The sequence below is a fragment of the Lygodium microphyllum genome, chromosome 18, assembly GCF_053477565.2.
Source record: "Lygodium microphyllum isolate KBCC chromosome 18, Lygodium_microphyllum_v1.1.10, whole genome shotgun sequence".
Lineage (NCBI taxonomy): Eukaryota > Viridiplantae > Streptophyta > Polypodiopsida > Schizaeales > Lygodiaceae > Lygodium > Lygodium microphyllum.
The window spans coordinates 131,612,964-131,633,150 of NC_141152.1; the positions used below are offsets into that span (position 1 = coordinate 131,612,964).

The window sequence follows — 20,187 nt, forward strand, 5'->3', positions numbered from 1 at the left end:
GTTTCAAACACTGTACAAGATATAAGTTCTATTAATCACTTACATTGATCGATATCCCAGCCCCCTTCCCAATAGGTACAAAAAGCATATGTCTTTCCTTCGACTAGGGGTTTCCCAATCCCTAGAGCTCTTCTCTTGCCTTTGAAGATTGGGATTGTAATTAGTATCTAGCCCAATTCCCGAGTTGGATTGATAAAGGTGGTAGTTGCCAAACGGACCCCAAGGCATCTTAATTTTAGCCCTTATGATTGTTATTTACGCTAACTATACATAACATCAAGGTTCCAATCTACCAAACATGAGCTATTAGTTTGTGTTGTTAGCAAGAGCTTGGGCAAAGCCTAAAGCTTCGAAAATGAATTTCCTTAGGCTAAATCGCTTATCATGCCTTCCATCAAGTATGCGAGCTACATCATACCAATAGTGTGGTGAAAATACATCTATTGTTGCGAGGACGAGAGACGGCAATGCTTGAAGTCTTACATGTTTATAAGTTTATCGTATGGTATTTGAATACAATTAACTTTTCTTAATACACGCATTTGGGAAATTCGATCCTTCAAATACTTACGATGCAGTTCATCCTTTTTAATGCCCTATTCTTGAATGCATAATACGGCCCTAGCGTGTCTCATGCGATAATCGAGCAAGCATCCAATAATCCGAAAATACGTTACTTACGATCGGTATCACATGCAGATTGGCAGTGATGCCCTTGCCTGAGGCTTCGTTGCTTGTTGAGGAACAACCATATGGGTGTGACAATTCCCACTTGGGTGCCATCTCCGTGCTTTGCACAGGACTTCCGTGTCTTGTACTCGATTAGCGAGGGCCAGTTGGGGAGCGAGATGAGCTGGCCGTCGAAGGATAATCACATGGAAACGGGATATGGGTCCGTGGCCAACGGGAGAGAAGGAATGTGTGTATATACCCTCTTTCTCTTTCTCTCTTCCTCCCTCTTTCTCACATTCTCTATCCTTCTCTCTCTCTCTCTCTCTCTCTCTCTCTCTCTCTCTCTCTCTCTCTCTCTCCCTTCTCTTCTCTCTCTCTCCCTTCTCTTCTCTCTCTCTCTCCCTACTCTTCTCTCTTCTTCTCTCTCTCTCTCCCTTCTCTTCTTCTTCTTCTCTCCTTTTTCTTCTTCTTCTCCTCTTCTTCTCCTCTCTCTCTCTCCCTATTCTTCTCCTTCTCTCTTCATCCCCTCTTCTTCTCCTCTCTCTCTCTCCCTACTCTTCTTCTTCTTCTCTCTTCTTCTTCTCCTCCTCTCTCTCTCTTCTACGGCCCGATAGTAAGGGGGAAATAAGGTGACCTCCCCTAAGGCTTCCTATCCACATTACGATTGAGGAGAATTTATATAGGCATTTCAGACAACGGCGTGTTACAAATACCAATGTCGATTATGTGCCACTCTTCTAATTTTAAAGAAGATAAAACAACTCTCCTTATCCTGAAGTTATGAAGCATAGCTACTACCGTGTCTCTACAAGTAGCAAGCATGGGGTCTTCGACAACTCTCCGTCGTCAATCATGTTATTGAGGAACTGCAAGAAGGGATGAATGAATAAAAAATGCATATGGAACTATATGCGTGAGAGGAGGGGGAGATCACTCCCAAGGTACAAGATGAAATTCAAGAGATCCATGTCCACGTGAAAAAAGAAATTAACTCATGGGCCGAAGTGACAGAAAAAACACAAGCACAAGTGAAGGAAACCATGCCATGGATCGACATACTTAAAATCAAAAAACGGCACCCATCCATAAAGTGGAGGTGATGAATGTCACTCTTGAAGAGGAGGCAAATCATAGAGGGCGCACTTTACGAGTGCGTGTAGTGTGGACCAATAAGGGCACACCCCAAGAAGATGAAAAAGCACTTGGAGCAAAAATAGATGCAAATGACATATTGCTAGTATACTACGACACACCAATGCAATAGTAGGCATTTACCAAAGGTAGGTGGATATAGATGGGAGTTATTTTTTCGCCCTCAATCATGCACAATAGGGGGATTCAAAGGATCCAAAGGACTAGCCATAGTATCTAGGAAGGAGCTTCGTGATCGACCACATGTCATGCATAGAGATACTGAGGCATGATACCTATAGATCGGAGTATGCAAAAGGTATGCACATTGAGGAGATGCAGCAAAGGAGTCTCTTACATGCCACTCTATGAGGATATACTACGGTTTGTGTCACGAGAACATGAAATTTTTTTATGTTTCACTTATGCTAAGACGTTTTATTAATTTAATAATCAAATGTGCAATGTTGAGATACACATGTGACGCACATAGCAGATATTTCATGTAACAAGCCAAGGACCCCAACAAGATAGTGGTATCAAAGGCAAAAGTTGCAACAACTTATGCCAATTGGGTTCTCCGTTACAACCGGTATCAGTTTGTTCCTAGGACAATTAATTGGCCTATAAGTGTAAATGGTGACACTAGGGACTACAAATTAATTAATTAATTAATGTCTGCCCATGGGTCAATTAAGGTCGCAAATAGCCTAGCCAATTAAATTCTGGATAGGCACATTCAATTTGGAGCAAGGTCAAAAGGGCTGAAATTAATTTCAAGAATTAATTAATTTTCAAATTATTTAAATGGCTAGAAAATTGCTGGAAAATTGGATTTGAAAGCTGCCACTTGGCAAAAATGCCCACGGAATGGGGGAGAAGGCTATTTGAGGACTGGAGAGGCTCATTCAGTGGATTCAGGTTGTGTGTGGGAGGGGGGGGGGGGGGGGGGGGAGAGAGAGAGAGAGAGAGAAGAGAGAAGAGAGATCTGGAGTGATAATGAGAAAGAGAAGAGAGGTTGCTGATCAGTTTATGCAGCAGTGGAGACCCATTTGGGCCAGGCAACAGCAGCTAAAGGCAAGCAATAGCAGAATTGACCTCTCCTGGGACTGGCGACTGCATTCTTTAGGCTCCTCAGGAGCAGATGACAACTTCCCGGCAGTCCTAAATAGGGCAACAGTCATTCTAGAGAGTTCCCCACACTAGAGAGAAGCCAAATGATACACTTATGCGTTAATAGGAATAGGACTACTAATTTTACAATGATAAACTAGAGAAGCACAAGCAGAGACACTGAGATAGACACATAAAGACCTTGATGAAAATTGTTGGTTTGGTGTCTATATGGAGATAGGTTGGAGGGAATGCACAGGCAGGGTGGCACCAGAATGATTGAAATGAAGCAGAAAACATCCTCAAAGAGCTGATTGGCAGCACGTTGGCTTGAGTGGACAGCAAACACAACAGTTTGCCAACTATGGATGGTGATGGCAGTAGCTAGAGAGTGTTGAGGAGGTGCTGGAGCATAACGATAGAGAACATCAACAACTAAAGACTCACTTGAGAGCGATGTGAGTGGCTTAGCATGCACTCTATTTATAGAAGTGGAACCAACCAAAGTTTATGGGGTTGCTAACAGGACACTTGAGGCACTCTTGTGCGTTTGAGTTTTGAGACTGTTTAACGAGCCTTATGAAAACTTTGATCTTAATGCACTTTCTTTAGCAAACATCTTCTTGATAACGCCCACTTTCTCATTGATCTGCACAAGGCTTTAGAAGGAGCTGGACAGTCATTCCACAATACATGCTGTAATTTTGATGGAACACCTAAGATCCAGCAAGGCCTGATTTCAAGCCCTTACACCAGCACTGAAGCCCTGTGCTAATTTACATTGACACTACTAAGATGGTAATTGTACAGACCACACAGACCATGAATACTGAAATAATATATTCAGCATTTAAAAAACCATGACTACAAAGTTACAACACAAGAAAGACAGTACCTGTAAATCATTGCATAGGCAAACTGATGACCTGTCAAAATATATGGTTCTGTCTAGAACAACCTGCCTTGCGCAGCTGCGTTGCAAGTTCCCTGAATGACCATCATCATAGTATACCAATTGCTTAGTTTGTGGATCTATTCCTAGCAATAGCTCATCATTCCCCATTCTGGTTTGATGTGTTACTGAAGAAGGCTTTGATTGCTTTACAACCATTGTCATGACAGCAAGTTTGTCACTTTTTCTCCGCTCCTTGTGCTCCTTTAGAACCTCTTTTAGTGACATGTTGCTTACAGTATCACCACTAATGAGTACAAAGTCACCCCGTACCTTCACCAATGTTACATTTAAAGCCATTAGTCTTTACAATAATAGAGTTAGAATAGCTGAAAAATAGGGGGAACCCCTAGAAATTACAGTTATCCTGACAAAGTATAACAACAGAAATTCATCTACTGAAACAGACACAGGTGCAGATTTATAGCCTTGATTAACATACCACATTGCGTTGCTCAATCAAGCGCAAGGCATCACCCACACTGACACAGTCATGGGACTCGATCGGAAGAATTTTGAAATTGGGCTGTAAACGCCAATCCGATTTTTCAAGATAACTCGTAACTTGCTTGGCATGTGCACAGCAGAACACAAAAACCTCTTCCACACCCACAGACGCTAACCATTCAAGTGTATAATCAATCATTGGTATGTTCACAAGTGGTAACAAAACCTGCATTAAAAATAATTGCTCAAGTACATTCATGCTTGGAATTGAAGCTACAACCAAACTCACTAAATTGTGTACCTTCAACTCAAAACCAGGTTTAGAAAAGGGAAAGAGACCATGTGCATGAACAAAACAAGTACACCATAGTGCCCCTATATATCAACCTCCCCACTTGCCATGACGCTCTATACAATTAGCTAAAACATAACTCTAAAAAAGGATGGCGTTGGATGAAACATGTGTGATGTGTTGCCCTAATCAGAATCAGCCCTAAATTTAATCTCATATTTCTGATTAATCCATTCGGCTCTCATACAACCCCGAAACACATCAAAACAAAATGATATACAAAACACGAGTTTTCAGTGGGACCAATGACTAAAAGAGTTTAATAAAAGAGTGAAAATGCCTAACCACTATTTCCATCCTGGTTCCAACATCATCACACCCTGCAACCTTGCATTTTGCCATCGGCACTCATCGCCATCATCTCTACCTCCTCTGATCACCCTGCTGCCCAACCTTGAGTGGCAGCCTCCACATGTTGCTCACATCCTCTCCTACCTGGCGACCTGCTGCTACTGCTGGGACATCTCCAGCCTGCTGTTCATGGCCTTCACTGCAACATTTTCAGGCTGGTGACCTGCTGCTTCAGCTCACCGACAGCTTTTAGATAAGGCAGCCAAATTGAAACTTGCATCATGATCAGCTGCACAGCATCGTAGCCGGAAGGGGAGCAGACACTAGGACCAGCGTTGAGCTGCTGATTTGGATGTGCTAATTCATTGGAGACAAACTCTCCACCCTTGTCAGATCTCATCGTCTTAAGCTTCCTGCCTATAGTTTTCCTCGAAGATGATTCAATCCTTAAAGTGTGAGAAAGCTTCTAATTTTAATGCCAAAAAATATGCCCATGTCATCCTGCAGTAATCATCCACAATCAATATAGATTAAAGACTCCCCTTGTCAGATCTCATTGTCTTTAAGCTTCCAGCCTACAGTTTTCCTTGAAGATGAGTCAATCCTTAATGTGTAAGAAAGCTTCTGATTTTAATGCCAAAAAATATGCCCATGTCATCCTATAGTAATCATCCACAATCAATATAAATTAAAGAACAAGCTCCAAGGTTTCCTTTGCCCGTCTCAAAGCCTTGCTGGGAATCACATCTCTATGCTATTTACCACGGATGCAAGATACACACGGCAGACGCTCACCCTAGTATTTAGCAATCCATGCATAAGCTGGTAACGAGCTACCTTCCTAAGGTATTCGCACTTGAGGTGGCCGTACCAAGCATGCCATAGCTTGGACTAAGACTAGCTATTAAGCACATTTTTTGCTATTTGCAAGGAACACTATCATATGGTTTGCTCTTTTCCAAGGGGGAGACTTGCAAATGCATACTTACAATGATTCAAATTAGGCTGGTGATCACAACACAAGGCAGTCTACGAGTAGACATTGTTTCGTTCTAGGCCTGTCATGCATTTCTTGGCTGACTAAGAAGCAACCTACCATGGCTATCTCATCTTGTGAAGCTGAGTGCAAGGCAGCTTTCAAAGCGATTAGTTGATTGTGTTTGATTGCACCATGTATTGGATGATCTTCATGTTCATTTGGAGGGACCCACTCCTATTCTTTCTGATAATCAGAGTGCTATTGCAGTAGCACGGAATCCAATGTTTCATGCTCATACAAAACACATTGAGACACATCATCACTATGTCAAGGAGAGATCAAATTTAAGGGAGATTAGCTTGATCTGCATCCCTACACAAGAGAATGTTGCAGATAGTTTCACCAAGGCACTACTGTCAAAAGATGACGTAACCCTAAATGCAAAACGCACAAACGCAAAAACGCAAACTGCGAGTGAAGGGTGAAGGGTTTCTCAACATCCCCTCTCAGGGCTAAAAACGGGAACAAGCGAAGAGTGAGGTGAAGATGCAATGCTACATGCTGAAGAATGCTCATGCAGCAGGTGCCACTTGGGCAGTGTCCCTCATGGGGAAATTGTTCACTTGCCCAAGCACCCTAGTACAAAGATGATGAAAACATGCAATGCATACGAGAAATGTCGGACTTTGTGTGGTGCCGAGAACCATAAGGATATGCCCATACTCGATCTTGGGAGTTGGCTCCATGCTGACCAAGTAACCAAGGCAAGAAGAAGAGGAGGAAGAAGATGTAGACTCTAGAGGATCCCTAAGGTCCAAGATTTCCACCAAAAAGGTAACCTACAGGAAAGAACAGTAGACAGAGTGAATTGGAGAACCCGAAACTCAGCCTCGGGAGAAGCCACTAGATCCATGCATCCATGCAAGAAGGAATACGAAGTCGTCGTCACCAAGTCGCGGCTGAACCTCCAAGGCCCTAATCTAGGTAGATCCTCGAGATCCTGGGTATCAATAGGTGAGATGACCAACCCATCCAAGGGTAGAAGAAGAGGGTAAAAGGCCTTCGCTAGGGTGTGAGAAAGATTGAGCAGCGGGTGGGGACCCCCTTTGAAACTAGAGGAATGGGAATCCCCTCTCAAGTCACAGTAGATGTAGATGCCCCCTCGGAGGGCAAAGTAGATAGGGAATCCAAAAACTCATGGATCACGGACTCCGAAATGTCTGAGGATGAAGGATGTGCTGCCGGTCGTGCCGAAGAAGGTATCTAGGGGGTGGCTAAGAACTCATAGAGGCGGCCTCTCGAACCTGAGTAGGCAAGGGTGAAGGGTGGGGCTTAGACTGAGCAATGAGTGGGCAACAGTCGCTGCTTCTCCATGGAGCGGACCGGGAATCCGAAAGAGAGAAAGGAGTCGAGCAGCCATTGTCTCTCGAAGGAGTGGACTGAAGAGGGGATGGTATCAAACAATCGTTGTCTCTCGATGGAGCAAACTGTAGAACCGTGGGCCGTGGCAGCCACTGTACCCGAAAATAGGTGGAAGAAGACTGTCGTTGGCATTGCGACAATCTCCAGGAGGTCGTAGCACCAATCGATCCTCCATGTACTCGAAAGGACTTAGTGCGTATCGGATGCGTTTTATTGCCTTGAGCATAGTACTCTGATAGCCGATGCAGAACGATCTTTGTGGCCCAGAAAGGAGTGCCTGGTGGAAGACGCATATACTCCGCGGGGGGGGGAGGTGGGGGAAGCAAAGGTCCAAGTTGGCAATTTTCGGTGAAATGACCATTTATGCCGCAATAGGAGGAGCACCTAGTAGTTTGGTCATCTATTGGTAAAGAAGCCATGGGTACCAGTATGCCTCACTGAAGAAGGAAGAGGTAGAAGGGCGAAAAAGGATATCTCCCAATGTGCAACAAAAATGATAGAGAAATCAAATGGTCAGCCACAAACAACGAACCACAATGTCCGCCTCAAGGGGTATGAGGGCAGTGCGAAGCACAAACTGCAATGTCAGCCGCAAGCGGTGAGAGGGCAGTGGAAGGGCTCGAAGTGAGCTGCTAATGGAAGGAGGATGCTTCCAGCAGTAAGAGGTTGCAACCAGTAGAAAAACGCAGGTGAGGAGAGAGAAATACTAAAAACGCAGGAAACACCAACAGTAGCAGTCAGCATGCTAAAATAAGCTCCGAACAGTGTGTGATAGGCTGGAAACAGCCACCAGACTGTTGCAGACAACAATGGCCAGCTTTGACCGCGATGTCCTCCGCGTCCTAGGTGTGGGCAGCAAGCTGAAATACCTAAAATCTGCAAAAACGAGATTGTTTTCTGAATGGAGAGTGATCAGCAACAATCGCTCTGCTGTAAACAGCTGCAAACTGCGGGTGGAAGCCTGAAAACAAGCGCCAGAATGTAGACGCAGATTGTAGATGACGGCAAGGGACAGCTAAGACTGCGATGTCCTCCACAAAAGGGGTATGGGCAGCAAGCTAAAATCACCTGAAACCTCTAAAAACGAGATTTTGATGCAGCGGAAGAAGAAGAGAAGTGGATGCCAAACCTGCCACCGGTCTTTGCCATCACTAGAGTGGAGGATCTTTGCCGTTATTTGAGAATATTCAGCTTTGATACCATGTCAAAAGATGACGTATCAATGAGACATTAGGGTTTGCGGGGAAGAACACAGAGTGAACTCGGCAAACATGGAGAAGAGAAGAGAAGAGAGAAGAAACTCTGATGAATGGAATGATGAAGCTTTGAGTCATTAAGTAAATGTGATACAAGGGAACAAGGGTGTCGTAGCACAAGGAACATGATGAAGACACCCACGAACCACAAACCACAATGTCCTCCTAAAGGGGTGTGAGGGCAATGGAGAGGCTGGAGAGAAGTGGTGACGGACTGAATGAATCAGCCGTGAAGAATGAGTGAGAGAGTGGCCTATAAATAGGCACAATCAGTCTAAGGTGGCGCACCTTTTTGGGGCTGAAACCCTAAACACCAAACGGAGAAACGCAAAAATGCAAACTGCAGGTGAAGGGTGAAGGGTTTCTCAACAACTACCATGTGAAAAGTTTGAGGAATTTCGAAAATTACTACCTTTTGGTGATTGATTCACTCCTTGTACATCATCACTTTGGCACTACAAAGGGACATTAGAATTGGTCAATTAGAGGCAATGCCAACTATAATTTGTGTGGTGTGGATACTTTTAACTGTCAAAGTATTATGTATTTAGGACTTTAAAAGTAGTGACACCAGACTCTAGAGTTCAATTAACTGTAGTTGAGTTAGGGATAGGTCTAACTAAAGACCTATTGTACTTTCATTCTATCATTTCAATACTTGCATCTTTTGAGTCCCATAGTATGGGACTCCTACCCACTCTTGCTCATTGTCTTGTTTTCTCTCTCTCTCTCTCTCTCTCTCTCTCTCTCTCTCTCTCTCTCTCTCAACCCCATCTCAGCCTCGCCCCACTTTGCCCTACCTTCTACCCCGCCACCCCCCTCCACTTCCTGCCCTTAGCTAGGACCCGACCCCAACCTTCAGCTCTCGACCCAGTGGACCCGACCTGCCCATAGTATGGGACTCCTACCCACTCTTGCTCATTGTCTTGTTCTCTCTCTCTCTCTCTCTCTCTCTCTCTCTCTCTCTCTCTCTCTCAACCCCATCTCAGCCTCGCCCCACTTTGCCCGACCCACTGGACCCGACCTGCCCTGTTAGACCTACCCCCCATCAAAACCGACCCGCCTTCAACTGGAACCGCCCTTCCAAACCTCGCCTTGATTGTCTTGGACTCCCCTTGCACTTCCTCAGCCCACCTCTCCTTGCTCATGCCCCACCACTTACTCAGCCCTACCAACCCCCTGTTATCACAATCACACCATCATCTTTGTCTCTCTGTGCACTACTTGTTTCAATCCCACTCTTCTCTACCCAATCCCAACACATTTCCCCACCCCCACAGCCATTGCATAGCCCCTTGAAATAATGCATGAAGCTCACAACCAGCTGTGCATTTGAAAACAATCCATTGTGTACCTAAACTTGTCTGAGCACACCCTACCCGACCATGGCATTCTTGTGATTTCCCTTGAGAAAACAGGCAGCAACCAATTCATAAAGATATGATGGAGTCCCCCAAGAAGAGCCGGATATCCTCAATGTCGAACAACTGCACGAGGGGAGAAGAGCGAGAATGGTTATTCGGAGCAGCAACGACAAGGTGACATTCTCACATGAAGAAAGGCTTAGACGTGCTCTAAGACGTGTGAAAAATGCAGGATTAGGGTATGGGAAATATCAAAGAGATTATGGCAGCAATGTGCAATGAGGGTGTACAACAAATTAGGGAGAAGATGGCTAGAAAGCTACAAGAATGAGGAGATTATAGCACACTTCGCCTCTTGAAAGGCTAACATTGAAGCCTCTCTCCCACAGAGAAATAAGGTGATTGAAGAACTCCGACATGAGACCACCCAATATCAAAACCATCTTGACGTCCTTAAAGAGGAAGGGAAAATTACTAAAGCCGTGCCCAACAATGAGCAAACTAGAACAGATGAACTGAAGACACATGATGAAGGAGATTCATACATGGGCGACCATAGTGAAACAAGCACAAGCACAAGCACAAGCAGCTAAAAATCCAAACAGATTGAAGTGGCAAAGAAGTCACCAATAAAGAAGGCAGAGCTCATGAACGCAGCACTCGAAGAGGAGGAGAAAAGAAAAATTAGAGCCTTGAACATCCAGGTGGTCATGTGGAAAGGAGACAAACCTCTAGAAGATCCCAAGAGCATATGTGGAAAAATGGGAGTCCAGGACCCCTCCATTGTGGAAAACCCATGGCGCAGAGGGGAGGATCTAGAAAAGGGCCACCCCTTAGCATTAAATTTGCTGGTTTGGAGTCGCGACGAGCCTTCCTCTCCAACAGGAAGCTCTCAAAGAGAAAAAGCCTACTGTGAGGATGATCTCACACCTACCCACGTAGCCCATTGCAAGGAGTGCATGTCACAAATTATGGAGGCCCACAAAGCGAGCAAATGGACAGTATACACAGACAAGCACATCATTATCACAAATAGCTGCCAATGACAGGACACGGCCTAGGAGACACACTTGAAGTTAGCGATGTGAAACTGTAATGGAGCCATGAGGATGAATGTAGGGCTATTCCAGGAGACCTTGACTGATATGTGGTAACCCATCAGACGAAGAGCAGAATCACTCGCCATGGCGGATTGACTCCTCTTTCCAAATCACTGGCACGAGACATTCGTTTCTCCTCCCAACCTCGCCTAGATAGTTGCTGGCGCCTCCCTTCTCGTTTCCTCTACCAGCCGTCCACTTCAGGTGAGTCCTACTATTCTCGGACTCTCTAACTCTCTAGGCTCCCCTAGACCCGTTCGGGCGCCCAAGGCCCCCGGACAGTCATCCCTCGCGCCTGTCTCCCATAATTTACCTTATTAATATAACATTTCCTTCCCCTTAAGAATCGGTTTCATCCTCGAAAACGATACTTGGAAGGTCCAACTGTAAATTGGGAAACCTTTTCCTTAGGGTACTTACTCGATCCCATGTTGAGCTTTCTTCTGAACAATCTTTCCACTTAACCAAACATTCTTGATAAATAGTATTCCTAGTTCGTCTGTTACGAACATTTAATATTCTTTCTGATTCATGTGGATTAGATCGGTCATCTAATAGCTCCTCAATGTTATCATTTAAGATTAGATTATCCAAATCACCCAGCTTCTTCCTTAGCTTACTTACATGAAAAACTGGATGTATTTTACTACCAACAGGTAGTTGGAGCTTGTAAGCCTGTTCTCCCACCTTTTTAAGTATTGTGAAAGGACCACAATACCTGGGTGAAAGCTTTGGACATTGTCTCCTTTTCATGGTTTTAGTTTGTTCAGGCACCTTAAGATAGACCAATTCTCCTTCTTCAAAGGAGATGTCTCTTCAATGAGGATCTGCATATGCTCTAGCTCGATTTTGAGCTTTCTTAATATTTTCTTGAGCAAATTTTAACATACTATTCATATCCTCCAAAAAATCCTTGGCTGCCTGAACCTTTTCCTTATGCAGTCCTACTGCATGAGGAGCTCTGGGCTGAAACCCATACATTAACATAAATGGACTATATCCAGTGGAAAGAGTGCTTGGCACTATTATATGCAAACTCTACTATCAGTAGATACTCTTCCCAATTAGTTTGCCTTTTACTTACGTATGCCCTCAGCATATCTTCAAGGATTTGGTTAACCCTTTCAGTTTGCCCATCAGTTTGCGGGTGGTCCGCCGTACTCATGCTAAGTTTAGTATCCAACTTCCTAAATACAACACACCAAAATTGACTATTAAATTTTCTATCCCGATCAGAAACTATATTTGCCGGAAGGCCATACAATCGGTATATGTTCTCTATGAACAATCTAGCCAATTCTGGTGTTTTAACATCAGTTGAAGTTGGAATAAACCTAGCCATTTTGGTTAACCTATCCACAATCACCCACACAGAGTCGTGCCCTCTTTGTGTTCTGGGTAATGCAACAATAAAGTCCATGGAGATACTCTCCCATTTTCCCGAAGGAATCTCTAATGGGTGGAGAAGTCCTCCCATTTTCAATCTTTCAGCTTTATTAACCTGGCATTTATTACATTTGACCACATAGTCAAGGACGTCCTTATTCATTCCAGGCCAATAGAACTGCCTAGAACCCTCAATTACTCCCTCTCTCCCTTTCCCCTCTATTAATACACTGGAATTGGAAAGCAAATATAAGAAATTTGCGTACAAAGTGAAGTACTTCCCTGGTTATAATGATAGGGCAGTTGTTGATGACTTTTAGTAATAACCCCGAAGAGTGAGGAATAGTTCGTCTTTCCCAAACTGAGCCAGTCACGTTGACAATAAAGCTTATTGGCAGGAACACCGAATAAGGAAGGGCCTAAACACACCCCCTCCCCAACGGGTCACATGAACCAGCTATACCCCTGTTACGTGTGAGATTCATCTGACTGGCTTCCTCAGGCTGGTGACGGGTTTTTACTGCCGTTCGATTGCTACTGCCGTTCGACTGCGCTACATAAATTCAATCGTGTATGAAGGGATACGGGCCAGTGTGATGTGTGACATGTGGGCGCCGTCTTCTCAAATCTGGTACCCGTGTGACGTGTGGGCGCCATCTTCTCGTCCGATACCCGTATGACGTGTGACGTGTGGGAGCCGGTGAAGACTACTCGAATTTGGTACCCATGTGACGTGTAACGTATGGGCGCCGGAGAATGCCTTCACGTGAGGACAATCGAAAGCTTTCATGGGAGACAACTAAAGCAGGACCCGGCGACTCTGATACTAGTGATACGTGGTAACCCGTCAGACGAAGAGCAGAATCACTCGCGATGGCGGACTGACTCCTCTTTCCAAATCAGTGGCACGAGACATTCGTTTCTCCTCCCAACCTCGCCTAGATAGTTGCTGGCACCTCCCTTCTCGTTTCCTCTGCCAACCGTCCACTTCAGGTGAGTCCTACTATTCTCGGACTCTCTAACTCTCTAGGCTCCCCTAGACCCCATTCGGGCGTCCAAGGCCCCCGGACATCCCTCGCACCTGTCTCCCATAATTTACCTTATTAATGTAACATTGACTGACAAGGACATCATCATGTGTACAAAGACAAACCAAAGTGCAAGCATACATTTGTCAAAGGTGAGACATTATAGATGGGAGACTGCATGCCGCCCTAGAGCCCGATCATGAGGGGGGACGATGAGTAGTTGTGCTATGTAGGAAAGAGCTACAACGTATAGTACAGGTTGTGCGAAGAGATGAGGAGGCCTACTTCATGTGGATTCGGATACGTACAAATTGCCCTCAAGATATGTAAATGGCAATGTGCTACTTTGCTATAACAAATTCGAGTCACCATATCGAACACTATATGAGAATATTATGCATTATTCCAATATTGAAAATGTCATGTTGACTAGGGACTTCAATGCTGGCACACAAAGACAAGTTTCCCTCTTCGAGAGTGAGGACCACATGTACAAAGAGAAAGCACCAGAGAAGATGGGGCTCAGCTGGCGGACATCACAAGACAGAGCTGAGTGCATAGATTATATTGACCACCTCCTAGCCTTGGGAGACACACATGGATTAGCCATCCTTAATGACCTGGATAGATGGCCTGGATCGGATGCTCTCACATGCTTTCCACATAAGCATGCAACCAGATGTACAAGAGGAGTTGCTCGAGCGGATGCAACAATGGAAACATGAAAGAATGTTAAAATAGACTGCTAAACAGAAGGCAAAAGAAAGAGAAAAGAGAAAATGCAATAACACTGCAAAGGAGAACTTAGAGAAGTACTCTAGCAATGGAATCCATATACCGAACACTAGACAGTCACATACAACAGTGAGTCATTGGCTACATGGGCGCTAGCATCGGCTCCCTCTCTCCATACAACATGCACTAGATTTGCAAGTGATGAATGAATGAATGTGGAGGAGGAGCCTGAATAAATAGGCCAAGACTAATGCAATAACTACATCAGGTTGGCCAGCAATAAATGCATAAATCACCATTAAAAATGTCAGAAGTGGATGCAGCAATGGAAGCATGAAAGAATGCTGAAATAAACTACTGAACACAAGCAAGAAGGGAATGCAAATAATGTAGAAATTAAAAACTCAAACTCTCAGAGACAAAATGCAAGTCGTAGGAGCAATTAATACAGTAAACGCTGACTGTAGAGGCTAGAAACGAGGCAATTTGCAGGAGACAGGTGTTGTCAGACGACTCCCTAAATTTTTCATTAAAAATATCCCGACTCTCAATTTCTAATTCCACCTCAACATAACCCAAATACGGCTTTATAATCTTATATTTTATTAAATTTTAAAAAAATAGTGTATAATATAGAGCAAAAGCCCTTCAGTTTGCATTAAAAATAATGTAAAAATAGCTCAAAGTAAGCAATTATCCTTCCTCCCTCACTAGCTTTAGTAAGCTCCCACAAACTAACACACCAGGAACTGTTGCGGTCTTCAAGTAATGCTTCATTGGCGACATCATCCAAGAAAGCTTCAAAGCCAATGAGCCAATAACTGTGATGTGAAAAATAAATACTCTCCGCCTCCAAGCCACGAGCGTCCCCACAAGCACAACTACAACAAACATCACGAGCATCTGCTACCACGAACACTGCTACAAGCTCCGCAAAGCACACATAAAAGATTGGTAGACATAGAGAAGAGAATAAAATAGGTTATTTAAAGAGTTGGAAATATGGACAACCTAGCCATCCCCTAACACACTCATCCCATTAAAGTGCACAACTTAGCTTCATCCATAGCATATAGCAGACCAACAAGAAAGCATTCTAGAGCCGCTAAACAACAGTAATCCCACTCCGCAAGAAAATGCCACCCTACTTTCCTACTAGAAATATTGCTTCAAAAATAGCCTCAACGATTAAGGTCCATGCCTAAGAAAGAACCAAACAAGGCAAACTAATACTACAACACCAAATAGGCTAGGGGTTTAGCTGCTAATCCTCCATGTTCTACTAGAACAACCACCTAGTGGTCCCTAACTTCCAACGCCCCTGAGTTTTTTTTTTAGTGGTTTTCTTTTCAAAGTCAGAAGAGTATATATATTTATTCTCTTTCCTAAAAGGTTCCACCCCAAAGAGATGCAAGCCATCGGACGCAAGGCACCCACCCATCAAGAAAATCCCTACAATCTACCAGGACCTCAGAGGCGATGGTTATCTTCTTTTGGTTTTCTTTTTTTTTTTGCAACCCTTCATTCTTGGGGTGTTTTTCTTTCTTTCTTTCTTTCTTTCTTTTCATGGGTTTGTTTTCTTTTTTTTCCTTTCAAGTCTTCAGTGTGTTGAGTTAAGTATATTTTGAGTTTTTTTTTTTAACAGTACTTACGCGGTCACTATTCAGCATTGAGCTTACAAACATTTTAGCTCAACAATCCTTCTTTAGAAACTTAATCAGGAGAGCTATACTAACCAATCAACTAACATCTAAGCTAATCTCACAACGCTCAACAAAGTAACTTCATCACAGACAAACCAGTCAAAATTTCATGACGAGAAAGTTTGTTACTCAGCAAATCCAAGCAACAAATGAAACAAATCCGTAGGGGATATACTCTAGTAAGTTTCTAATCGGCCAGTTCAAACTCGAAAATATGTAGTCACGTATGAGTCAAGAACCCCCTCCTCGTCCCAATGTGTTTTGCAAGGATTTGACATAAAACTGCTAACGACTCCCACTGCACGAGCAATGTCTGGACGAGTAGCAACCATAGCATACATAAGAGAGCCACAAGCTGATGCATAAGGGACTCCCTTCATAGCATTTGCTTCCACGTCATCATTTGGGCTGTTGTCTTTCCTAACCTTAAGATAAGGAGGTAACAGTACCGCAAAAGGCTTAGCTTCAACCATGTTAAATCTGTCCAGTACCTTTCCAAGGTACTTTTCTTGAGATAAAAAGAGCAATCTCTGCACTCTATCTCTACGAATCCTCATGCCCAAAATATGCTATGCATTCCCTAAATCTTTCATGAAGACAGCTGATTTCAGCTGATTTTTTAGAGCATCGAAGCTAGTCTTTCTTTCCTAGCTAGCAACATATCATCCACATACAAAACAAGTATGATGGGGCTGCCATCTGTATCCTTTTTCATGTACAAACAATGATGTGCATGGCTGCATGTAAACCCGCGAGATAGCATAAAAGTGTCAAACTTTTTGTACCACTACTGTGGTGCTTGTTTCAGCCCATACAGGCTGCGTTTTAGCTTACACACCATTTGCTCTTTTCCAAGAACTACAAAGCCCTCGGGCTGTTTAATGTAGATTTCCTCATCAATGTCACCATGCAAGAAAGTTGTTTTTACATCCATTTGATACAGCTCTAAATCCAAAATAGTAGTAAGAGCAAAAAGCACACGTAAAGTGGTCATCTTTACAACAGGTAAGAAGACCTCTTGGAAGTCAATCCCTTCCTTTTGTGCATAACCTTTGGCAACTAGCCTTGCCTTGTACTTGGGTTTCCCATCAACTGTCTTTACTTTGTACACCCATTTGTTTGGAAGTGGCTTCCTTTCCTTTGGCAATGACACAAGATCCCAAGTATCATTTGCATATAGAGATTTAATCTCTTCTAGCATAGCTAGCTTCCACTTACTGCTAAACTCACATGACTTGGCCTCTTTGTATCTAAGAGGCTCACCCTCATCTGTAAGTATCACATAATGCAAGGAGGGGTTAAATCTATGTGCTTACTACAACCCATACAAGCTGCGTTAAAGTTTTCACAACATCTGCTCTTTTCCAAGAGCTACAAAGCCCTCGGACTGTTTCATGTAGATTTCCTCATCAATGTCACCATACAAGAAAGCTGTTTTCACATCCATTTGGTACAACCCTAAGTCCAATACAGCAGTGAGAGCAAAAAGTATACGTAGAGTGGTCATCTCCACAACAAGTGAAAAGACCTCTTGGAAGTCAATCCCTTCCTTCTGTGCATACCCTTTAGCAGTCAATCTTGCCTTGTACTTGGGTTTCCCATCAACTATCTTTACTTTGTACACCCATTTGTTTGAAGAGGCTTCCTTCATTTAGGCAACAACACAAGATCACAAGTATCATTTGCATATAGAGATTTAATCTCTTCCTGCATAGCTAGCTCCCACTTACTGCTGAATTCGTATGACTTGGCCTCTTTGTATGTAAGAGGCTCACGCTCGTCTGTAAGCATTACATAATACAAGGAGGACTCAAACCTATGTGGTTGCATTCTTACACATATAGACTTGCGTACCCAATCATCAACATTTTCAAGAATTGGGTCTACATTTGGAGATATGTTATTTTCAACATTTATTGGCTACTATAAGCCATTTTCAGTATGTTGTTCATGCTGTACAACACCTTCATTTTCATTACCAGCACCTACATTTTCATAATCAGCAAGTCTATCTTGCTATCCATGACCTCCTTGTGCTCCTATTTGCTGTCCATCATCATCTGGCTCAATTATAACCGGCTGATCATCAGATTAAGCCTGTGGTACAACATCATGAGGCTCATTTTCTGAAGCAATAGGTGACTACAAACTCTGAAATTTCACCTTTTTCATATCTTCATTAGACACTAAAGTACCTTTCAGCAATTTTGCCTCATTAAACACAACATTACGGCTGCGAATAATTTCCTTGAACTAAGTAACCACACTTTGTAGCCAAATTCACCCTCATCACCATAGCCCATGAAAATGCCTTTGGTGGATTTTGGGTTAAGTTTGTTCCTCAACTCATCTCTAACATGCACAAAAGCATCACAACCAAATATGCGTAAATGGTCATATGAGGTCGATTTGCTAGACCAAACCTCCTCAGGGATGCCATTATTTAAGGACCTGTTTGGAAAGCGGTTGCAAATGTGAACCGCGGTTTTGAGTGCCTCTCCCCACAATTCATGAGGCGGATTAGCAGTGGACAGCATGCACCGCACCCTTTCACATAAAGTCTAGAATTCATTGATAACTTTAATTAACAAGATGAGTAAAATCTAGAATTCATTATTCAACCTTGTGAAGTCTTGCACACAAATTGGCTCAAGAGTCGATAGTGGATGATTCATTTCCCAAAATAGAACATTATCATATCGATGCTCCAACTTTAAGGCTGAAGACTTAAGAGTCTAGACTTACAAATGCAAGTGAGACAGATATAAGCTTCCATATCCATTGCCATGAAGGCTACAAGGTAGATGATTTGTAAATTCTTTAAAAAAACTAGACAAAGTTCAAACCACAAAGATTCATGCAAAAAGGCAGCCCATATTGATACTCGAATGGAATCCACAAATGGAAACATGTGGAATCTGAATCATACTCGTTGGAATGCAACTATGATCATTATCATTTCCTGGCAGAACCAAAGTTTTAAATCAAAGCTGCATCATATCTAGGCAATGGTCTGCTTTATAGCATACTAATATATTCCAGCAACAAACTACTCCTTGTTGACTTACAGCATCAATGCACTCGTAATCAGTGTCTGGCAAAAACACCCAAGTTTGCTCATTGAGGGACGGCAGTAGTTGTTCTGTCTGAATAATGCTAAAACAACTATCAAAAAGGAAGACGGAGGACAATGACGCCTGCACAAGCTTCTCCTCCTTTTAAGCTTTCAGGTATTTCACTTGAAATAAAGCGTTATATGCATTATATGCATGCTTTGGCCTACATGGCAAGTACTGCAGCCCTAGGCGTGTCACGTTAAGTACCAGCCTCCATCAAAAGAGCGGTATCTCTATGGTAAACGTTCAAATTCTGGCAGAAGACAGGGAGACTCCTCGAAGATTGTGAAGAAGGAAAGAAGTACCTTGGGACGCTCCATTGTTATCGGGCGGAATTTCTGTGCAAAGCTGTCGGCCAGTAACACCGCTTGAAGAGGTACATGAGCTTCGTCGTCGGCTACATCTGAAGAGACTTTGGGCCCTTTCTTCACAGCCATCTGTAGCAGACACCCTGCTACTCTCTCTCTCTCTCTCTCTCTCTCTCTCTCTCCGCGCAAAGATTGAAGACTCAATTGCTGCTGTACTCGGCAAAGGTAGTCATGCAGAACGCATCACTCGCACGGGCGCCCCGCCTACAACGCCCAAGAACCAAACCGAGTGCTGCGGTCAATCTGTCGCGAGGAATATGTGAATATTTTGTTCATAATGATATCAAAAATCATTCTTATTTTTGGCATTCCCCTCCAAAGGGAGGCTATGGCCTTTGATTATTGCAAGGGTTGAAGGATTTTCTCTAAATATATTATTTCAAAAATTCGAGAATTTCATCAATTGTTTGATCAATTCTTCTGAATATCTCTCATGTTAATTATAGAATGTTGCTCAAGTTGTCGTTTCTATCTCCTTCGTTTTGCTTACAACAGCTTTTATTTTCAATTGCCTCTTTTGTTATTTTTACTAATGGCTAATAATAATAAATTTGTTATAATTTTTTCTAACAAATTAATAATATACTTGTTATGAATGGAATAGTCTACACAATCGGCACTCCTTATGTCAAGGTTTTGCTTATCTTCTTTTTTTTTAAAGTATCGAGTTCAATTCTTAATCAGCTTTCTTTTTACGGTAATCTTGATGCCAATAGATTTTTTATTAAAGAATATTGCAAATTACAACTTGAAACTACATTAAAACTTTGTA

General features: G+C 43.1%; 1 protein-coding gene across 4 annotated transcripts in view; it reads right to left on the reverse strand.

Moving 5' to 3' along the window:
• Positions 1 to 19,666, reverse strand: part of LOC148021388 (Trimeric LpxA-like enzyme) — a 148,676-nt gene extending 129,010 nt beyond the window's left edge. For 3 of the 4 annotated variants that reach the window (XM_087699248.1, XM_087699246.1, XM_087699245.1), the window contains exons 1-3: positions 19,353 to 19,666; positions 4,311 to 4,541; positions 3,812 to 4,141 (exon numbers count right to left, since the gene is read on the reverse strand). In XM_087699248.1, coding sequence (XP_087555374.1) covers positions 3,812 to 4,141; positions 4,311 to 4,541; positions 19,353 to 19,484 — 693 coding nt within the window. In that variant the 5' untranslated portion in view covers positions 19,485 to 19,666. The remainder of the gene's footprint in view (positions 1 to 3,811; positions 4,142 to 4,310; positions 4,542 to 19,352) is intronic. The other variant, XM_087699247.1, reaches the window with a different exon arrangement.
• Between the last annotated feature and the right edge of the window lie 521 nt (positions 19,667 to 20,187).